Source organism: Lethenteron reissneri, chromosome 10 (assembly GCF_015708825.2).
Source record: "Lethenteron reissneri isolate LAM-NWPU_2019-01 chromosome 10, ASM1570882v1, whole genome shotgun sequence".
Classification (NCBI taxonomy): Eukaryota; Metazoa; Chordata; class Hyperoartia; order Petromyzontiformes; family Petromyzontidae; genus Lethenteron; species Lethenteron reissneri.
Genome location: NC_083788.1, coordinates 5,899,997 through 5,921,701, shown reverse-complemented (window position 1 = coordinate 5,921,701; position 21,705 = coordinate 5,899,997). Strand labels below are relative to the sequence as shown.

Below are 21,705 nucleotides of genomic sequence, written 5' to 3'. Positions count from 1 at the left end.
TGCAGTACGGTTATATACTCTCTAAGTCGAATTGCCCGTGCGCTTATCGGCATAGGGGTCGCGAGTTAAGGGATCCATTGGTAAATCTCTCCGAGTGCGGCGATAGTGAGTAGTAATTAGGCAGACTTTCACTTCTATATTTGTGGGGGCAGGGGTTTGCTTTGTCCTTCACATTAGGAATCGCGGATGCATATAATTAATACATTTTTAATCTTAATGGTAAACTACTGAAAATAAATTAATAAAGGTGTCAAGTACGAAAACATAAGAATAGGGGGTTGTTTCACCCTGTTCAAACACCAAATAGAAACCTTTTGCAAAAAGTCTGCATTCACCACACACAATTCTTGTGGTGAACATGCAAACAAACACGCTCGTGATAATATATGGGCATTGTCTTTGAAACGGATTGGCCTACACCAGAGACAGCCAGTGTCAGACCAGAGAACGTCAAGAGGCGAACAGCACAAGGGCAATGCCACGATCAGAGCATTGAGAGCTCGGGGTGAGAAGCTACAAAATAGGACCAATTTTTTTGCCAGTATCAAAGGATCAAAGTACTTTGATACTCTATGGGAACCTCAGATGCTTGCCCCGAGCTCTCATACTCTGATGGTGCACTGTCTTTGAGTTGTGCGCCTTTTGGCGTCATCTAGTCCAACCCATGTGAGACTAGGCTCTAAGGAACGCTGTCTCGGGTGTGGACCAATCAACTTCAAGGACAGTGCACATTATCAGAGTTATGTTCTTTTGTTTGTATTATGACTGCAGGTATTGCGGTCTATGCAAACATGACTCCTTGTAAAAAGGTGTCAGTTTTGTTTGCCAGATAGAAGGGTAAAAAAATAATTATCATACATTGATACTGGCAAGAAAAGGTCCCATTTTGAAGATGTCCAGTTTGGGGGGGGGACATTGCCCCCCCCCACCCATGGCCGGCGACTTCCATCCATCGGATCCGAAAACGGCGGTGTCAAAAACGTCCAGAGAACGACGCATTCACAAAGCTGCCCAAGTGGCAGTTCCCCTGTTGCACGAGAAGGCAATTACATCCAACTTCATCGCGTAATCTGCCAGAATGGTGAGGCTCTGCTCTTGCTCCCGGTCTTAAATAGAGCGCAGAGGTCGCAACCGGGTACCCGATACTCGTACCCTACCCGATACCCGGCTACCCGTACCCGGCCGGGTACGGGTACCCGTTTGCGACCCTGGTGCGGCCGGGTACGGGTAGATCGTGAGTCACTTGTGAGTAACCGTTTGTCACTCATTTCCCAACGTCTTGTCTCTTCTCACAATTCAAGTTCCTAGAATCAACCCACCCGCGCCTGCAACATGACTTCATCCCAGAGGTCGCAATCAGGTACCCGATACCCGGGTACGGCCGGGTACGGGTATCTGTTTGCGACCCTGGTGCGGCCGGGTACGGGTACGGGTAAGCAATCAAAACCCGTTTGCGACCTCTGATAGAGCAACAGCAGGGTGACGTCATCATTTAATTAATTCACTCTTCAACACACCGGTGGGCTAAAGTAGTATACTATTTGTCCTTTGTAAACGTGACACATTTTTTACTGTTTGGCCATGTCGGGTGGTGGAGGGTTACGACACATTTATAATTGACGCGATCCAACCCAAAAACCTTTATTATGGTGAATAAATGACATTGTCCAATCACTTCTTTGTGTATACAGTACATGTGTAAAGACTGTGTCAGTAAGTCTCGAGGGGAAGACAGGGCGTCAGCGAGGCTGGATGCAAAGAGAAGGCGCCAGCAAGTCTGGAGGGTCTTGGTTGGGGAATTCCCCAGAGTATCCAAAAGAGACGGCTGGGGAAATTACCCCTGGAGAATCCACGAGGATAAAAGCAGGGCAAGAAGGGAAGTTCGGGGCTGTCGAGAGGGACTCGGACCGTCGTCGCTGTCTTCACGTCGTCCCTGTCTGCTCGGTCACACGATCTCCACGTCGGCATTATCTCATGACGACGGGGTCCTAAGCTACGCTACGTGCAATAAAAGAAACCTCATTACACTTAAAATATCAGTTTATTTACGAATGTATAGCATTGTTTGTGTAAAGTACATTTACTTGATATTTTACTTGATATTTTATTTTTACTGAACAGAAATTATATGACGATAGAAATCACAGTGGACATAGTAACACACCTCACAGTTCCCTGTCAATCCACTGCTGGATGAAGGCCTTCCCATACCAATGTGTTGGTCATGGTTGGCTCCGTATAGTGCGAAAAAAGTTCATCCTTGGCCACGCTGATCAGTGCTGGTTTTGCTGAAGTGGGCAGAGGAGGTCCCAGGGCCGGTTCAGACATCACTCGCCACTGATGTTAGCCGTGGCTAGGAAACTCGAACTCAGGTCGCCGGCTTCGTTGCGAAGCGTGCTAACCACGACGCCAACCACTGCACTCACACGCAGTGCTGCACGCGTACATGAGGTCGGTCATGTGAAAGCTTCTAGATTTGAAGCTTTCGTGACTGCAAGGATTCATATTCGTAGGTTTTTTCGGTAAAGTCACGTAGGTAAAAAAAATTTATATTAAAAGTAAAAGTTAAATAAAAATAAAATAAAAATCACGACGTTTCGGAGGCAACACAAGCTTCCGTCTTCAGGTGGAACCGTCACAGCACGATAGCTGTATCAAGTGAGAGAAATTCCAAGAAAACAGTCCTTGTATATATACGTGACTTTACCGAAAAAACCTAAGAATATGTGAAAGCTTGTTAGTTGATGTACAGGCAGTCCCTCCCGACTTATGAACGCCTGACTTACGAACAATCCGCACTTACGAACGAGCTTCCGTGAGATATATATTTTTAAATCCTTTATATTAAGTTCGCTTGCTTGCTTGCGTGCTTGCGTGCTTGCTTACGACCGTGCAAATCTTTCGGTCGTTTTTTAACCCACTTCCCGTGATCCAATCGAGCTGACATTTTGCACAGAGACTCGTTGTGCGAGACAATTAATGTTCGTGAAATTTTTTTTCTCCAAAATTTTACACTGTTTAGGGAAAACAAATTAAATATTTAATTACCAATTGCTTAATACTGGCAGACAATCATCTGACCCATAGGTGGCAGCCATCTCAAGCCAGAGGACGAGAGGACTCTAGCCGCCACGCATATAAAGGATTTATAGTGAAAAACTTAGTTTTTACGGGTTATACTTATTAACCATCCGACTTGCGAGTGCCAACTCGCACTTGCGAACCGAACCGCAGAAACTATTTACGGCGTCAAATGCAAATGCACATTTCTTCTTAATCGCGAGTTTTGGTTTAAGCTCGGCACATTTTATAACACTGACCGTATTGTGCATTTATATACAGTACATTATTGTGCTCCGACTCCACTTACGAACCGTTCCACTTACGAACGGGTCTCGTATACGGTACATATTTTACCAGAACTTATATACACAACGTAGGAGTATAAATAGAAAAAAAAACATAAAAGACAACCTGAGGTTATACATGATACAACAACTCCTCGTGTAGAAAAAATGTGTCAATCCACTGCTGTGTGAGGGTCTCCCAACGGCACGCAGGTCACAGAGGTCACAGAGGTCACAGAGGTTATTTGACCATACTTCACCATTCTGGTTTAGTTGGTTGAAGAGCTGGGACCATAGACCACGGGAGCATAGTACAGTACAATGTATTTTTCTGCACTCCTGTCCTCTGCATCTCACAATGCAGCCTCAAAGCAGCCTCAAAGCAGCCTATAACACCCTTTTATGCGTGGTTGTCACCCATCCAAGCACTAACCCAGGCTCAAACCTGCTTAGCTTAAGATCTGCTGAGGCCAGGCATCTTCTGGGTGATTTGGTCACATCAAACCAATTTAAACAAATATATATACATTGCATGGCAATGAAAACAAATATATATACACGTTTGTTAATTCTCAGAGCTGGAATGATACAAATTTAAGAGAGTTTAACCAAATATGTCATCATACTCTGAACATATCTATAATATATTATCCGAGTACGTTTTTTGTTTGCATTCTGACCACAAGTATTGTGGTTATTGCAGACATGATTCCTTGTAAAAGGTTTCAGTTTGGTGTTTTAACAACTTAACACAGCTGTTTTGTTGCCAGAAAAAAAGGGGAAAATCTCAAATATGTCATGTTTTTGTTGTGCAGTCTTTGGCGACTGGACAAAAACTAAAGACTCCCACTAAACCTGAGTCAGGATGAAGAAATTCCCATTGTGAATGCTCACAGCGAGCAGTGCACCACCCTGGGGGGGTGGGGGGAATTTGTCATTCCTTGCAGCACGCCTTTGCCAGCCACGCAGCACCGCCGCTGTCTACGGGAGCCTGTGGCTCCACTATCATCGGTGGCGCGGCTGTCAAGCGTGCAGACGGTGCAACTACACCGGCCGCCTACTGTGCGTGGGCTGGATAGAGGGGCCCGGATGGTGGGCTACGAAGAGAGGAGCGAAAACTGGAGCGGGAGGTCACGTGCCCCTACGGTCTTCCTCTCCGCTAGTTCTCTCACGTCAGTCGCAATATTCTCCGTCCGCTTCACAGAGGTTCGCGGTGGGGGGGGGGGGGGGGGGTCGCAGGAGGTCACTCCTCGTTGTCCTGCTCCAGCCGCAGGAGTGCTTGCAGGCGCTCCCGCAGCACCGAGAAGCACGGCCTCGCCTCCTCGCACTCGCTCCAGCACTCCACCATGGTGGCGTAGACGGGCGGGGGGCACCGCGCCGGCTGCGGGAGGCGGTACCCGGACAGCACGGCCACCTGCACGTCCCGGTTGTTACGAATGTCTGCACGGAGAGGCGCAAGAGGAGGAGGATGAAGCAGGTGGTCCTGTTAGTCTGTCACCGTCTAGAGACCCCATACAGAGACCCGTCTGTCTGTCATTCTGTCATTGGCTAGAGACCCCATCAGAAACCGATCTGTCTGTCTGTCACTGTTTAGAGACACCGTCAGAGACCGGTCTGTCTGTCACCGTTTTTAGATCCTATCAGAGACCAGTCAGCCTGTCACTGTCTAGCGCAGGGGTCGGCAACCTACGGCTCCGGAGCCGCATGCGGCTCTTTACGGGCTGCTTCTTGACGATATGTACGTATGTACAGTATGTACTCAGATGCATTGCAGCTCTTGAAATACTGAATTTTGTACCGAATTGGAAAGAAATGGCTCTTCTTGTTATTTTGGTTGCCGACCCCTGGTCTAGAGGCTCTGTCGGTGCTTACGTGAGTAGGGACGCCGTCCGAAGGTGAAGATCTCGTAAAGTAGCACGCCGAAAGACCACACGTCAGACTTGGTGGTGAAGCATTGGCCGGTGAGGCCCTCTGGGGCCGTCCAGCGCGTGGGGATCTTCACCATCGGCGAGCTCTGGGTCTGGCGGGGGTGGGGGAGGGGGCAGCACCATCGATGAAGACGATGATGTAATCGATCACGTCATTAACGCAATACCGCACGTGGGTTTTTTCGCAGCCGTTATATTTCAAATTCGTCATTGATTTTAGGCGAGGTAGTTGTGATCTCGACAAATTTGTGTCGCGATGTTCACATGCATTGCGGCTCATGAAATATTGAGGGTGTTTTTTTTTGCCAAATGTTATTTTGGTTTCCGACCCCTTCCCTAGGTGAACTCAGCCTACACTAATCCCATCGGATTCTTTGTTATCTATAAGGTAACTTTTTGCTGGGTACACACATTCCTAACAATGTAAAAATACCACACCACGTACATACGGAAATGTACATAAATTTTCCAACGTTACCGTCAACAAAAAAATTCGCCTCAAAACCCCCCAGTAAAGTTGATATGATCTCACAGGAACTGTATTGTGACTCAGCTGTTGTGTTGGTTAATCTTCCTAACCAATCACAAACACACAAAGCTAGCGTGTGGCTTCGTGAGTCCCAAGATGCGTATCGTTCCGCTGTGACCTATGGGTCGGACACATTGCCCGTTGCCAAAGAAAACGGAACTAAAGCTGAAAAGTCTTGCAAAGAAGTACGGAAAAATGTCTGCACTTGTAAATGTACCGAGAGGCAGGAGCGGCGAGGCACAGATCGCAGAACGTACACAGGTGAGGGGCGTCATATCGAGTGTGGAGACATTGTCGTGATTGGTCCTGCTCAGGGAGTAGAATTTCGAGGATGGACGATGGCTGGTGGTTGAGAATGATGATGGAGCTGCAGCTGGAGCGGGGAAATGTGCCCCGAGAGAACACCCATTGTGGAGATGGAGCGACAAGATGACCTCATGCACACGGGCTATACGGATCGGTACGCGGCGTTACACCTGAGCTTTAGTTCCACCTCTTCACCCAGCCCCCTTACAGCCCCCCCCCCCCACTCCCACATTTGTAAAATGGCAGCAGTGCGTGTGTAAAATGGTGGTAACATTTCTAAAATGGCGGAAACATGCATGTAAAATGGCGGCAACGCGAGTGTAAAATGGTGGTAACATTTCTAAAATGGCGGAAACATGCATGTAAAATGGCGGCAACGCGAGTGTAAAATGGTGGTAACATTTCTAAAATGGCAGGAACATGCATGTAAAATGGCGGCAACGCGAGTGTAAAATGGTGGTAACATTTCTAAAATGGCGGAAACATGCATGCAAAATGGCAGCAACGCGTGTGTAAAATTGTGGTAACATTGCTAAAATGGCGGAAACATGCATGCAAAATGGCGGTAACGCGAGTGCATAATGGTGGTAACGCACGTGTGCGAGAGCGAGCGAGAAGTCGCCGATGCAGCAGCGCAGCGAAGCGTCGACGAGCACGTTCCTCGCGGCGAGGTCACGGTGCACGAACCCCCGCTCCGCCAGGTACTCCATCCCGCTCGACACCTGTGCGCCCAGGTGCAGCAGCTCGCACAGGTGCAGCCCACGGCCTTCCTCACCTGCCAGGGACAAGGGCAATGGCGGGGAACAAAGGTCACAGGCGATGGGTCAATCAATTAAACTACTTTACGTTTAGAGGTTGAACGTTAGGAGTCATGATTCTGTTATAGTTAGGATTGTAATGAAGATATTTCAAATGTTTTGGTCTTGTTTACTCGTAGCGCAACTGCGATATCCAGGTTGTTCTACGCTGTGGTGGAGCTATGTTGAGGGCGGTGCAGTAAATTCCAATGATCTGCTGTACATCTGTGCTCCCACGGTTTTGTCGGTACATGTTGGTGATATCCAAACTTGCCAAATGAGAGAGAATCACTCACAAGCTACTTCATTGGACACTCAGTAAGACTTTTCTGGGTAAACAAGTGGAAAAATATCCATGTCGCGTCACGGGACGAGGAATCCGTTCAGAGCATCGCCCCCCTGTGCTGTGGAAGCGGATATCACAGAACTGCTTTTGAGATTCCCCTTCAAGTAAAAATAAATCACATTTTATCAAGTGCCCTTCTGCAAGGTACTCAAGGTGTCGTTGACCCCACATATGATCCCCGTATGGGTGACCATCCGGCAGGCTTCGTTCTGCAATGGCCGGTGTCCCGCGTGTTTCTTTGGACGCGGCTCTCCGTACGACGGTTGTCCCGGGCCTTCTGTTGTGGCTGTGGAACGGACAGCCAACTAGCGCTGTTCGTGATTCGGACACCATGGTGATGTCTAAACCACTGGCCTAAATACACCCGATTCTCTCTTGCTTTCACTTCTCCGGCTTGGATTCTCTTCATCTTCTTCATTGTTTCTCCCCAAGGCTGATGACATATATATATATTTTCATGATGTGCCTTGAAATAACCGCTTATCCACACGAAGAGGCAACACTTGCCACAACCTTCTCAGCTCCAGACGGAAATGTTCATCGCATTGGTAGTTAAACATTCTCAATTCTCAGAGCTGGAATTCAGCCGAAATTTGGTACAGGTGTGGGTTTTGTGTTTATGTGTGCGTGCAGTCATTGTTGGCCGAGTTGAGATCATCAAGGAACTGAACCTTTTCCAAACTGGCTGATTCAGTCCCAGCCGCTCCCATGGACTTCGTCCTCCCAATGCAAATTACAACGGGAAATCCCCCGACTCGCCACCCACGCAGGGTTCGACCTTCACTTCACGCTCCTGTCAATGATTGCCCAAAGTAGTTCGTGCTGTTGGAATTTACAAGCTGGGCGAGAGCGTGTCCACTAAGCGAGACCTCAATGTGAAAACACGTCTAATAAATCCGCTCGTTACACTTGGCGTTCGTGCCATAGTCCAGCGCTCCCATGAAGGCGCTACGTTTAACAGACGGGTATAGTCTGCAGTAAAATGTAACACGTTAGCTTCCATGGCCAGTCGTACTACAGTGGTCCTTCGGTTTACGATGCCATCGATTAATGATATTATGATGAAACGTCGTCCTCCAATAGGGTCCTATTGTTTCGATTTACGATACATTTTCGATCAACGATGTGTTTACGATATGACGCGGCCGCAAGTTTTGGCCAATCGGAGCGCTCCTCAGTGGACTCAGCAGACCTCAGCCAATCAGCGACCCGCTCTTAATATGAGCGTTTTGAGAGCAACTTTTTCTGGTGAAAAAGGTCAACTTCTGATCGTCTTGGAACAAAATCAGCCTTTAACATGTATTTCCTACATTCGATTAACGATCATTTCAATTAACGATGGTTTTCGTGGAACCAATTAATATCATTAACAGTAATTAATCTCCATTGGAACCTCATTTGCCAGTAAAAAATATGATAATTGTTTTTTTACCATTCTATCTGGCAACAAAACTGACACTTTTTTTTTACAAGGAGTCATGTTTGCATAGACCAGTGCATTCATGATCAGAGTTATGTTTTTTGTTTGCATTATAACTGCAGGTATTGTGGTCTATGCAAACATGACTCCTTGTAAAAAAGGTGTCAGTTTTGTTGCCAGATAGAAGGGTAAAAAACCAATTATCAGTAATTCATCTTTCAGGGGGAGTCAGATCGACCGGTGTGTAAAATGCGTTTCGTACAACCCTCCTGCAGATGATGCAGCCGATTAATAAAGTTGTGACGTGCTACGAGAGAAACGTGCCAAGGAATGTACCACTTCAGCGGCATCTCCCGTGTTGCTGCCGGACAGCGATCCACAACAACATTCTAACCAATGAGGCACGGACCTTTCGCCGGTAGTTACGCACGCGGTCTGACCCTGTAATCAATCAGTCAATCATGAATCACGCAGTCGGCAGTAGTTTCGCAAATAGGGGGGGGGGCAATGCTTTCTATGCATAATTTTTCCAATTTACATATCTTTGGAGAGTAATTTTTTTATCTGGATAATATACATTGTTTGCGGAACCCTGACGTCACGACAACCTTGACCCCCGCTGTGAATGCACACCGCGGTATTAACCGGGTCGTCCGTTGGGCTCGAACTACTAACCTGCGCTCCCTCCACAACGACGACTAATAAAAGCGTCTGTCTTCCGCGCTAACACTTATAAGCTTGCCAATTCCACTTTCTCGAGCGGGTCTCTTGCAAGGTGACCACGTCACGCTAATGCAAGCGCGGCAATGTCACTGCAAGCCGGATGTACGTTGAACTTCTTTTGCACCGTACTTAGCCAACCGCGCGTATCGGAGGTTGCGGTGGCAGGATGGACTACAAACTCAACACAAAAAGGGGGTTCAGGCACCAGGAAATGGTTTTGGCCCAGATACAACTGGTTGCAGTCACGTGGGTAGAGCCGTAATCCCAATGACCTGGTTTCCATTCCTTTTTGTATTTGCATCATGCACACCAAGCGCTGGTGTGGTCGTCTACTCGCTTACCTCATTATAAATTGAGTACCGTCCAGATTGAGCAAGCCTATGAAGTGAGGCTCTTCATAGATTTGCACACAGCACCCAATGTGTACATATGTGTAACGTTATTTATGAGCTCGCCGAGCCAATCCAACCAATCGCGTCTCAGACGTGCAGCTCACGGTAATTGTAGGTGCGTGTGCCACTGCATGCAGAGCGGTGGCGCAGTGGCTATCGCAGTGCACTGCGAACCTGACCGCCCGAGTTCGATTCCCCGCTTACGACCAAAAACAGTGGAGAATAATTCAACTGGTCGTGGACCTCCCCTAGGTCGGCTCAGCCTTAACCGAGTACCTAGTACACTAGCACGAATGCGACCAAGCGTGGTGTATTGGCCACACCACCCCATTGTGTGCCATTCCGGGCTTCATCACTAACATCACTTTCCCCAATATCCTGTTAAAGGCTACATGATGGATATTTGTATTTTTATAATTATTTAAGACTATGGTTCGTTGTAGCATAGTGGTTAGCGCCCTGGACGACCCAAATTCGACTCCTGACCACGGCTCACATCAGTAGTTATCATTTGAACTGGCAACTGGGCCTCCCCTAAATCGACTCGGCCCTAAATGAGTACCTTGCACAACGTGTAAGCACCAGCACTTGGGGAGACAAAGGCAGCAGCCGAACGTGGTGCTGGCCATAGCCGTTAGCACGCTAACGGCACATGCCCCTAGCAGTCAGTGTAGGCTACGCGGGGGATATTTGCCTTGTGATGCCGCCACTGGCAAGCCTGTACGGACCATGAGCTCTGTGGAAGATCAAACCCAGGGAAATTCTGTGTGTGACCTTCCCCGAAGCTGATGGTCCACCCTAAGTCCCATCCGGTGCACAAACCGTGCCAGGTACGGATACCTGATGATGCACAAATGGAACATGAGAAACTCTCCAGGAGTGTGCCAATGCGGTCATGCAAAACTGGACCGCAAAACGTAAAACGAAGCAATGCCCCCGGACCGCTTGCTCCTAACGCGGCCCGTCTGCTGCTCTGTGACCACCCAAATGTGAAATCGCGGTCGTTCCTCTGCATCTTACTAGTCTCGCGTACGGCGAGCCTAGCAAGAAGGAGACGGAGGAAGAAGAGTGTGGCGGGGAGCGGGACGTACTGCGCAAAAAGGCCTGCAGGTCTCCGCGCATGAGCTCCGTGATGAGCGAGACGCGGCCCTCGTGCACGCACACTGCGTACAGGCGCAGCAGGTTCTCGTGCGACAGCGTCTTCATGATCTGCGCCTCCCTGTGCAGCTCCTCCACCGGCAGGCCTGTCGCGCAAAGACATATAGCTTTCTTAATTTTGGAGCTTTCGTGACTGCAGGAATTATTATTTGGTTAAATTTCGATTTAAAGCTTTCGTGACTGCAGGGATTCATCTTCTTGGTTCTTTCGGTAAAGTCACGTAGAAGGGAAGTAATAAAATAATAAAAATAAAACATAATAAAACAATTCTCACGACGTTTCGGCCACAACGCAAGCAGCCGTCCTCAGGTGAAAACCAGGTCCGTCGAGGCGACAGAGTCTGAATGAAACAGCACACGGGCTTAGAGCATATATATAAGCTGGGCGCATTGACAAAGGAATTTGCATATCAACATGAATTTAGCATATTTATGGGAAATGCAGGAATGTAATTAGTACTGCATATGCATGTGCATTATGCAGGATTAACAGCATCAAAGGGAGCTGCAGTTACTGCTGCTGCAGCAGTTGCTGCTGCTGCTGCAGTTTCTGCTGCTGCTGCAGTTGCTGCTGCTACTGCAGTTGCTGCTGCTGCTGCACTTGCTGCTGCTGCTGCACTTGCTGCTGCTGCTGCACTTGCTGCTGCTGCAGTTGCTGCCTTATCCATTTTAATATAACACTATGTATTATTCTATCCACCCTAATGTGTATCATACTGCTATATGTTTACTGTACAATTATAGTTTTCTGGTTAGATTTTATGTCGCTATTTCATTATACCTGATGATGATTGCTTGTGTTGCAATCGAAACGTCGTATACTATTATTTAATTTATTATTTTATCTTTATACGTCACTTTACCGAAAGAACCAAAGAATACATATAGCTTTAACGCACTGCGGGCAAGTGCCATTAGCGAGCACCTATTAATTCTAGATTTGAAGCTTTCGTGACTGCAAGGATTCATATTCTTAGGTTTTTTTCGGTAAAGTCACGTAGGTAAAAAATTAAAATTAATAAAATAAAATTTTATTTTATTTGACTTTTATTAATTTTATTTTTTTACCTACGTGACTTTACCGAAAAAACCTAAGAATAAGCACCTATGAAGGCTGAAACGGCACACGAGGGGGTGGGTGGCCAACACACATACACACATAACACACACATGCATACCGAACGCACGCACACACACACACCTAACACGCACAAAGACCCCCCGTATAGCCTTAACAGACTCTTGGGACAAGTGCTGTTATCATGGACCTCTTTGAGAGTTGCACCCAGGCTAACAGCAGTGCTGGCGCGGTGTCTCTGACACGGCCATTCTCACGAACCTCCCCTAGTGCCCAGCTTGGCCACTTCAGGGGCGATGCCCGAACCGTCGGCGTTGACGGCCGGCTATTGCAGGCCGAGCGGACCTACGCGCGCACCGGGGTGGAGGGTCTTGACGGCCACGTGGTAGCGCTCCTGGTAGACGCCCTTCCACACCTCGCCGCTCTGGCCCTTGCCGAGTGTCCGCACGCGATGCAGGTGTGACGGGTTCACCTTCCAGCACTCGGCCCACTTGGGGTGCGGAGACATCACGTCAGACTGCACCTCCTGAGGACAACATCGTCATCGTCGTCAACGTGGTCATCAACATCATCACTATCAACATTGTCATCAACATCATCACTATCAACATTGTCATCAACATCATCACTAGCAACATTGTCATCAACATCATCACTATCAACATTGTCATCAGCGTCGTCAACAACATCCTCAATATTGTCATCGATATCATCCTCAACAGCGCCCTTAACGTCGCTATCAACATTGTCATCAACTTTGTCAACAACAACATCATCATCATCATCATCAATATCGTCCTCAACATGGTCGTCAACATCGTCAACAACATCGTTATCAACATTCTCACCAGCATCCTCAAAATCGATATTTGTCAACCCCTTATCAGTGCCCCACCTTATTACAGACCAATTCAGACCCTATTGGTCACCCCGTGCCCCTTATACATCTCAACGTTCATCCTACAAAGTCCCATCACAGGAGAGAAACACAAACAAACAGACACAACACAGATTTTTTTTTTTGCCCGTATTGAAACGGCTGTACGTTTTTTCGGTAAAGTCAAAATTAATAAAAGTAAAATAAAAATAAAATAAAAATCACGACGTTTCGGAGGCAACACTAGCTTCCGTCTTCAGGTGGAACGGTCACAGCACGGTAGCTGAAATATTAATTTTAATTTTTTACCTACGTGACTTTACCGAAAAAACCTAACAATATGAATCCTTGCAGTCACGAAAGCTTCAAATCTAGAATCAATTTCCCTGCACAAGAATACGGGGTATAAGCCGTGTGGGTTGACAGCTATGAAAATCGTCCTCAACATCACCATCATCACTGCAGTGTCATCGTCACTGTAATCGCCATCGTCATGCCGTGGCACGGTGACGCCAAGGGCATGGGTGCGCATGACCCGTCACCTCATCACCTCATCACCTTGGCCGAGAAGGCTTATTTCCGACTAGCTTTACTACCCGGCTTCGCCCGGGACTTGGGATTCACGACGCCAGGCCGCCTTTGTCCCCCCCAGTGGCGATGTTCACACACCACAGCAGTTACTCGTTTGAGGCTGAGTCGACCTAGGGGAGGCCCAGGAGCGGTTCAAATAATCGTCACCGGTGGTGTGGCCGTGAGCGGGAATCGAACTCGGGTCGCCGGGTTCGTAGCGCAGCGCGCTACCCGCTACACTACAATGCGTTACGCTTCCACGTGCGCGGGTCACGTGACAGATGTGACGTCACAGCTCACTTGCCGTGCAAAAAAAAATGCATTATTGAGCCCCCCCCCCCCCCCAAATAAAGTGTATTTTTATAATGTTTGCATGGTGTGCAGTCTGGAAAGTACCCACATGGCAAATTTCAAGTTTTTAGCATGTCGGGAAGTACGCGAAACATTTTGAACAGACACACGTATTCACAACTTTGCCTTGTATATATATGGAGATTGAGCAAATTGTGTTGTTGGTGATGCTGCTGCTGCTGCGTTCGCAGTGGTGCGTTGCCCGAAACGTTGCCTATTCTGTTTTATTTTAAGGCCACACACAAACACCGTGTGGGGGATGTGTGGGAGATGGCTGCTACTGCTGCTACTTTTCCTGCTACTGCTGCGACAACTACGACGACTACTACTTCTGCTGCTGCTACTCCTGCTGCTGCTACTACTGCTTCTACTACTACTGCTACTCCTGCTTCTACTAGGACTGCTTACTCCTGCTACTTCTGCTGCTGCTTCGACTAGGACTGCTCTCTTACTCCTGCTGCTGCTGCTGCTACTGCTGCTTCGACTAGGACTGCTACTCCTGCTTCTGCTGCTGCTACTCCTGCTGCTACTGCTGCTTCGACTAAGACTGCTCTCTTACTCCTGCTGCTGCTGCTGCTGCTACCTCGGCTCCTAACTTCTCCCCCCCCCCCCCCTCTGCTTTGCTTGCCAGCCGCCGTCACCTTGGCGCAGGGCTGCGTGAGCACGGGCAGCTGCTTGCCGTCGCGCGCGTGGTAGTGCAGCAGCAGCTCCTGCACGCTGGGGTACGCCTTGCCGCGCCTGATGTAGAAGCCCTCGGCCGACCGGTGCACGCGGTAGTTCTTCACCTCGCCGGGCGCCACCAGCACTGCGTGGGTCACGCAATGGGGGAGGTCGGTGAGCAGAGGTTGCAAACGGGTTTTGATTCCTTACCCGTACCCGGCCGCACCAGGGTTGCAAACGGGTACCCGAACGCTACCCGTTCCCTACCCGTACCCTACCCGAATGAGTGACAAACGGTTACTCACCGGTGACTCACGGCCTACCCGTACCCGTACCCGGCCGCACCAGAGTCGCAAACGGGTACCCGTACCCATACTCGGCCGGGTACGGGTAGCCGGGTATCGGGTAGGGTACGGGTATCGGGTACCCGGTTGCGACCTCTGTCGGTGGGTGGGTGGAGGGGTGCCACGTGGGAGAGGGTCGTGCCAGCTGTCGGTGTCGTCATCGTCATCACAACAATGGCTGCGGCCGTCATCGTCGACGTCACAATAAAAGCCACGTGGGCTCGCTGGTTGTCAGCGCTACGGGGGGGGGGGGGGGGGGCTTTCATCGGGGTTGTTGGTTCGAGCGGTCGGTGTCGTCGTCGTCGTCGTCGTCGCGAGTTATTAAATTGATCGTCATCATCATCATTAGGAACAGCAGTAGTGCTGTGGAAATTACAATAATTATTATATTTTGTCTGGAACACACAGAGAGGGGCCATCCATTGAGTAGGTACGCAACAAACTCTCCCCACAGACGGAGTGTACACACACACACAGGCACACTCACCAGACAGTGTGTACACGTGCGTGTGCTCTTGACCCACGCCACCGTCTCGAACCAGGAAGGTTCCCACGGGGTTTCGCAGGAGCCGCGAGCTGCTCTCGAACCGAGACAGCGTCCCAAAGTACCAACTGCACGCACAGCAGAGGTCGCAAACGGGTTTTGATTCCTGACCAGTACCCGTACCCGCACAGCAGAGGTCGCAAACGGGTTTTGATTCCTGACCCGTACCCGTACCCGTACCCGGCCGCACCAGGGTCGCAAACGGGTACCCGTACCCGGCCGTACCCGTACCCTACCCGTACCCGGCCGGGTACGGGTAGGGTACGGGTATCGGGTACCCGATTGCGACCTCTGGGATGAAGCCATGTTGCAGGCGCGGGTGGGTTTATTCTAGGAACTTGAATTGTGAGAAGAGACAAGACGTTGGGAAATGAGTGACAAACTGTGACTCACCAGTGACTCACGGCCTACCCGTACCTGTACCCGGTCGCATCAGGGTCGCAAACGGATACCCGTACCCGGTTACGGGTATCGGGTACCCGGTTGCGACCTCTGACGCACAGAGACAAAGACCCCCCCCCCGTGTCGCTTGTTATAGACTGTTGGGGCAAGTGCTGTTAGCGAGTTTCAGCACCTATGAAGGCCGACATTGAATGACGAGGGGGTGGGTGGCCAGCACCACGTCCGGCCGCCTTTGTCTTCGTCAGTGCTGATGTTTCATGGACACCGCACCAGGTACGGGACTCATTTTAGGGCGGAGTCGACCTGGGGGAGGGAGGCCCTGGACCAGAAATCAATGACGATGATTCTGCTGATGATGAAAAATCTACTGCTGCTGCTGCTGATGATGTGACTTCACCACAAAGCAACCTCCGAGTCACAACCTGTACCTCCACGCTTCCGATCTACGATGACGAGTCTGCTGCTCGTGACGATGACGCTACTGCTGAGAATGTTACTGCTGATGATGACGTGATGCCGCTGCTGCTGATGATGATGCTGATGATGATGATGGCATTGCCACCGCCACAAAGCTCTGACAGTTCACTCGTACGCCTCCACGCCTCCTATCTGTGGTGATGATGATTCTGCTGATGATGATGTGCCACCAACTCCTGCCCCGTCCTATCTGTGACGATTCTGGCGATGATCATGATGATGATACTTCTGCTGCTGATTATTCTGCTGATGATGATGACATACCACACCAACTCACTCCTGCACCTCCACGCTATGATGAAGATGATTCTGCAGCTGATGATGATCGTACTGCTGGTGATGATACTCATGCTGCTGATGATGGTGATACTCATGCAGATGATGATCACATGCCACACCAACTCGCTCCCGCGCCTCCACGCTTCCTATCTCTGATGATGATGATGATAATAATTCTGCTGCTGCTGTTGCTGCTGATGATGATGATGGTACTCAGGATGATGATGACGACGACGACGTTTTACACCAACTCAGTCCCGCAATTCCACACTTCCTATCTCTGCTGATGACAATAACACTCATTCTGATGATGGTGGTGCTCATTCTGATGATGGTGACGCTCATTCTGATGATGGTGATGCTCATTCTGATGATGGTGACACTCATTATGATGATGGTGATACTCATGCTGATGATGGTGGTACTCATGCTGATGATGGTGATATTCATGCTGATGATGGTGATACTCATGCTGATGATGGTGGTGCTCATGCTGCTGATGATGATGCTCATGCTGATGATGATGGTGATACTCATGCTGATGATGGTGATACTCATGCTGATGATGATGCTCATGCTGATGATAGTGACGCTCATTCTGATGATGGTGTTGCTCATTCTGATGATGATGATGATACTCATGCTGATGATGGTGATGCTCATTCTGATGATGGGTGTGCTCATGCTGATGATTGTGATACTCATTCCGATGATGGTGGTGCTCATGCTGATGATGGTGACACTCATTCTGATGATGGTGATGCTCATTCTGATGATGGTGACACTCATTCTGATGATGGTGACGCTCATTCTGATGATGGTGACGCTCATTCTGATGATGGTGACACTCATTCTGATGATGGTGACACTCATTCTGATGATGGTGACACTCATTCTGATGATGGTGATGCTCATTCTGATGATGGTGATGCTCATTCTGATGATGGTGATGCTCATTCTGATGATGGTGGTGCTCATGCTGATGATGGTGATGCTCATTCTGATGATGGTGATGCTCATGTTGATGATGGTGATGCTCATTCTGATGATGGTGATGCTCATTCTGATGATGGTGATGCTCATGCTGATGATAGTGGTGCTCATGCTGATGATGGTGATGCTCATGCTGATGATGGTGATGCTCATGCTGATGATGGTGACACTCATGCTGATGATGATGGTGATACTCATGCTGATGATGGTGATACTCATGCTGATGATGGTGATACTCATTCCGATGATGATGATACTCATTCTGATGATGGTGACACTCATTCTGATGATGGTGATGCTCATGCTGATGATGGTGACACTCATGCTGATGATGATGGTGATACTCATGCTGATGATGGTGATACTCATGCTGATGATGGTGATACTCATTCCGATGATGATGATACTCATTCTGATGATGGTGACACTCATTCTGATGATGGTGATGCTCATGCTGATGATGATGATACTCATGCTGATGATGATTCGATGCCACAGCAACTCACTCCTGCGCCTCGACGCTGTCGATGGGAGCCACGAGCGACGTTGGCAGGAATCCATCTCGCTCCGTCTCCCCGCCGGCGCCACCACCTGTCCTGCACCACCACCACCCGGCAGCGACGTCGCAGTCCAGAACCTCGACCAGGGCGCCCTCGGCCACGCTCAGCACGTTCGACTCGGGCGACTCGAAGTCTCGCAGCGCCACGTGACGACGGCGCTCGGGCATGGGCGGCGGCGGCGGCGGCGGCGGCGTCGGCGTGGGTGACCGTGGCACCGGGAAGTCTTCGTAGATGTTGTCAAAGGTTTCGTTGTAGTAGACATGCTGCTGCTGCTGCTTCTCGCTGCTTTTCTCCTTCTCGGTCGTGGCGCCGTCTCCCTCCGACCTCCTCCCCTCCTCGCCTCTCCCCGTGCAGCAGCAGCAGCAGCGGCGGCAGAGGGAGCAGCACGTGGCACCCATGGCGAGCCCGGCGCTTGAGATTGACCGGTGGCTGCGTGAGATTGGCGAGTTATGGGGCTGAAATTGGTTCGTTGTGTTGTTCGTGAGTGTGACCGGTGGGTGGGTGAGATTGGTGAGTTATGATGCTGAAATTGGTTAGTTGTGTTGTTCGTGAGAGTGTTAGCTAGACAGGTGAGATGTAGGTATGTTAGCTACACAGGTGAGATGCAGGTGTGTTAGCTAGACAGGTGAGATGTAGGTGTGTTAGCTAGACAGGTGAGATGTAGACGTGTTAGCTAGACAGGTGAGATGTAGGTGTGTTAGCTAGACAGGTGAGATGTAGGCGTGTTAGCTACACAGGTGAGATGTAGGCGTGTTAGCTACACAGGTGAGATGTAGGTGTGTTAGCTACACAGGTGAGATGTAGATGTGTTAGCTAGACAGGTGAGATGTAGGTGAGTTAGCTAGACAGGTGAGATGTAGGTGTGTTAGCTAGACAGGTGAGATGTAGGTGTGTTAGCTACACAGGTGAGATGTAGGTGTGTTAGCTAGACAGGTGAGATGTAGATGTGTTAGCTAGACAGGTGAGATGTAGGTGTGTTAGCTAGACAGGTGCGATGTAGGTGAGTTAGCTAGACAGGTGAGATGTAGGTGTGTTAGCTACACAGGTGAGATGTAGGTGAGTTAGCTAGACAGGTGAGATGTAGGTGTGTTAGCTGCACAGGTGAGATGTAGGTGTGTTAGCTAGACAGGTGAGATGTAGGTGTGTTAGCAAGGCAGGTGAGATGTAGGTGTGTTAGCTAGACAGGTGAGATGTAGGTGTGTTAGCTAGACAGGTGAGATGTAGGTGTGTTAGCTAGGCAGGTGAGATGTAGGTGTGTTAGCTAGACAGGTGAGATGTAGGTGTGTTAGCTAGACAGGTGAGATGTAGGTGTGTTAGCTAGACATGTGAGATGTAGGTGTGTTAGCTAGACAGGTGAGATGTAGGTGTGTTAGCTAAACAGGTGAGATGTAGGTGTGTTAGCTAGACAGGTGAGATGTAGGTGTGTTAGCTACACAGGTGAGATGTAGGTGTGTTAGTTAGACAGGTGAGATGTAGGTGTGTTAGCTAGACAGGTGAGATGTAGGTGTGTTAACTAGACAGGTGAGATGTAGGTGTGTTAGCTACGCAGGTGAGATGTAGGTGTGTTAGCTAGACAGGTGAGATGTAGGTGTGTTAGCTAGACAGGTGAGATGTAGGTGTGTTAGCTAGACAGGTGAGATGTAGGTGTGTTAGCTACACAGGTGAGATGTAGGTGTGTTAGCTAGGCAGGTGAGATGTAGGTGTGTTAGCTAGACAGGTGAGATGTAGGTGTGTTAGCTACACAGGTGAGATGTAGGTGTGTTAGCTAGACAGGTGAGATGTAGGTGTGTTAGCTACACAGGTGAGATGTAGGTGTGTTAGCTAGGCAGGTGAGATGTAGGTGTGTTAGCTAGACAGGTGAGATGTAGGTGTGTTAGCTACACAGGTGAGATGTAGGTGTGTTAGCTAGGCAGGTGAGATGTAGGTGTGTTAGCTAGACAGGTGAGATGTAGGTGTGTTAGCTAGGCAGGTGAGATGTAGGTGTGTTAGCTACACAGGTGAGATGTAGGTGTGTTAGCTAGACAGGTGAGATGTAGGTGTGTTAGCTAGACAGGTGAGATGTAGGTGTGTTAGCTAGACAGGTGAGATGTAGGTGTGTTAGCTAGACAGGTGAGATGTAGGTGTGTAAGCTACACAGGTGAGATGTAGGTGTGTTAGCTAGGCAGGTGAGATGTAGGTGTGTTAGCTAGACAGGTGAGATGTAGGTGTGTTAGCTAGACAGGTGAGATGTAGGCGTGTTAGCTACACAGGTGAGATGTAGGTGTGTTAGCTAGACAGGTGAGATGTAGGTGTGTTAGCTAGACAGGTGAGATGTAGGTGTGTTAGCTAGACAGGTGAGATGTAGGTATGTTAGCTACACAGGTGAGATGTAGGTGTGTTAGCTAGACAGGTGAGATGTAGGTGTGTTAGCAAGGCAGGTGAGATGTAGGTGTTTCAGCTATACAAATTTGATATAAGTGTATACATTGCACAGGTCTATTGGCTAAGTAGAGGAGAATACTTGTACACACCTGTTGCAATGGTCTGTGCTGTCTCCTCGCCTGCGTATCTCTTGAGCCTGGGTGAGGGGTGGGGGTTAAAAGCGCATGGGATGTGGGGAGGTGGGGGGAGTGGGCAGTGGGATGGGCGTTCAGGTGAGACAGGTATTGGTCACTGGAAAGATTCTGTATGCATGAGTGTGTGTCTGTGTGTGTGTCTGTGTGTGTGTCTGTGTGTGGCTGTGTGTGTGTGCCTGTGTGTGTGTGTCTGTGTGTGTGTCTGTGTGTGTGCCTGTGTGTGTGTCTGTGTGTGTGTCTGTGTGTGTGTGTCTGTGTGTGTGTCTGTGTGTGTGTCTGTGTGTGTCTGTGTGTGTGTCTGTGTGTGCCTGTGTGTGTGTGTGCCTGTGTGTGTGTGTCTGTGTGTCTGTGTGTGTGTCTGTGTGTGTGTCTGTGTGTGTGTCTGTGTGCGTGCCTGTGTGCGTGTCTGTGTGTGTGCCTGTGTGTGTGCCTGTGTGTGTATCTGTGTGTGTGTCTGTGTGTGTGTCTGTGTGTGTGCCTGAGTGTGTGTGTGTGTGTCTGTGTGTGTGTCTGTGTGTGTGCCTGTGTGTGTGTGTGCATGGAGAGCGGTAGCATAGCGGTTAGCGCGCTGCGCTACGAACCTGGCCACCGGGTTCGATTCACGCTCACGACCAACACCGGTGACGATTGTTTGAACGGGTCCTGCACCTCCCCTAGCTCGACTCAGCCTAAAATGAGAACCCGGTGCGATGTGTTAACATCGCCACTAGGGAGACAAAGGCGGCCGGGCGTGGTGTTGGCCACCCACACCCTCGTGTGCCGTGCCGGTCTTTATAGGTGCTCGCTAACAGCACTTGCCCCTACAGTCTGTTAAGGATATACGGGGGATCTGTGTCTACATGTGTGCACATGTGTGTACGGCAAAAACAACCCCCTACCTCCTCGTGGTGCCAGGCGGTAACGCTGTGGTGGCCAGTGCCGTGGGGGGAGGGCCAATTTAAATGGGCCTCTCCCCTCATGGCGTTTGTAATCACCACAGCGGCCAAATGGGGGCTCTGGACGGGTGCGAGGGGCTGGTAACCCCTCCACCTTCAATTAATTACCACAAAACCACGACGGAAATATTTAAT

General features: G+C 49.4%; 2 protein-coding genes across 2 annotated transcripts in view; one reads left to right on the top strand and one right to left on the bottom strand.

Moving 5' to 3' along the window:
• Positions 1–21,705, top strand: part of LOC133340837 (sarcoplasmic reticulum histidine-rich calcium-binding protein-like) — a 316,152-nt gene that overhangs the window by 91,220 nt on the left and 203,227 nt on the right. The window lies entirely within an intron of this gene.
• On the bottom strand, positions 2,023–20,625 carry LOC133340857 (tyrosine-protein kinase SRK3-like). Its single transcript, XM_061549295.1, has 9 exons — positions 20,591–20,625; positions 18,027–18,509; positions 15,313–15,437; positions 14,463–14,626; positions 12,381–12,549; positions 10,880–11,032; positions 6,707–6,885; positions 5,220–5,367; positions 2,023–4,787 (listed from the first exon to the last, which is right to left on the bottom strand). The coding sequence occupies exons 2-9, from the start codon at positions 18,476–18,478 to the stop codon at positions 4,591–4,593; spliced, it is 1,587 nt and encodes a 528-aa protein (XP_061405279.1). The 5' UTR covers positions 18,479–18,509; positions 20,591–20,625; the 3' UTR covers positions 2,023–4,590.

What these genes read in the sequence shown, in the direction of transcription:
- LOC133340857 (XM_061549295.1), bottom strand. Translation starts at nt 18,478, where the DNA reads ATGGGTGCCACGTGCTGCTCCCTCTGCCGCCGCTGCTGCTGCTGCTGC. An exon ending in CCTGCAGGCCTTTTTGCGCA is followed by an intron (nt 6,886 to 10,879) that starts GTACGTCCCGCT and finishes TGTCCCTGGCAG; the next exon opens with GTGAGGAAGGCCGTGGGCTG. An exon ending in CGGACGGCGTCCCTACTCAC is followed by an intron (nt 4,788 to 5,219) that starts GTAAGCACCGAC and finishes CTCTCCGTGCAG; the next exon opens with ACATTCGTAACAACCGGGAC.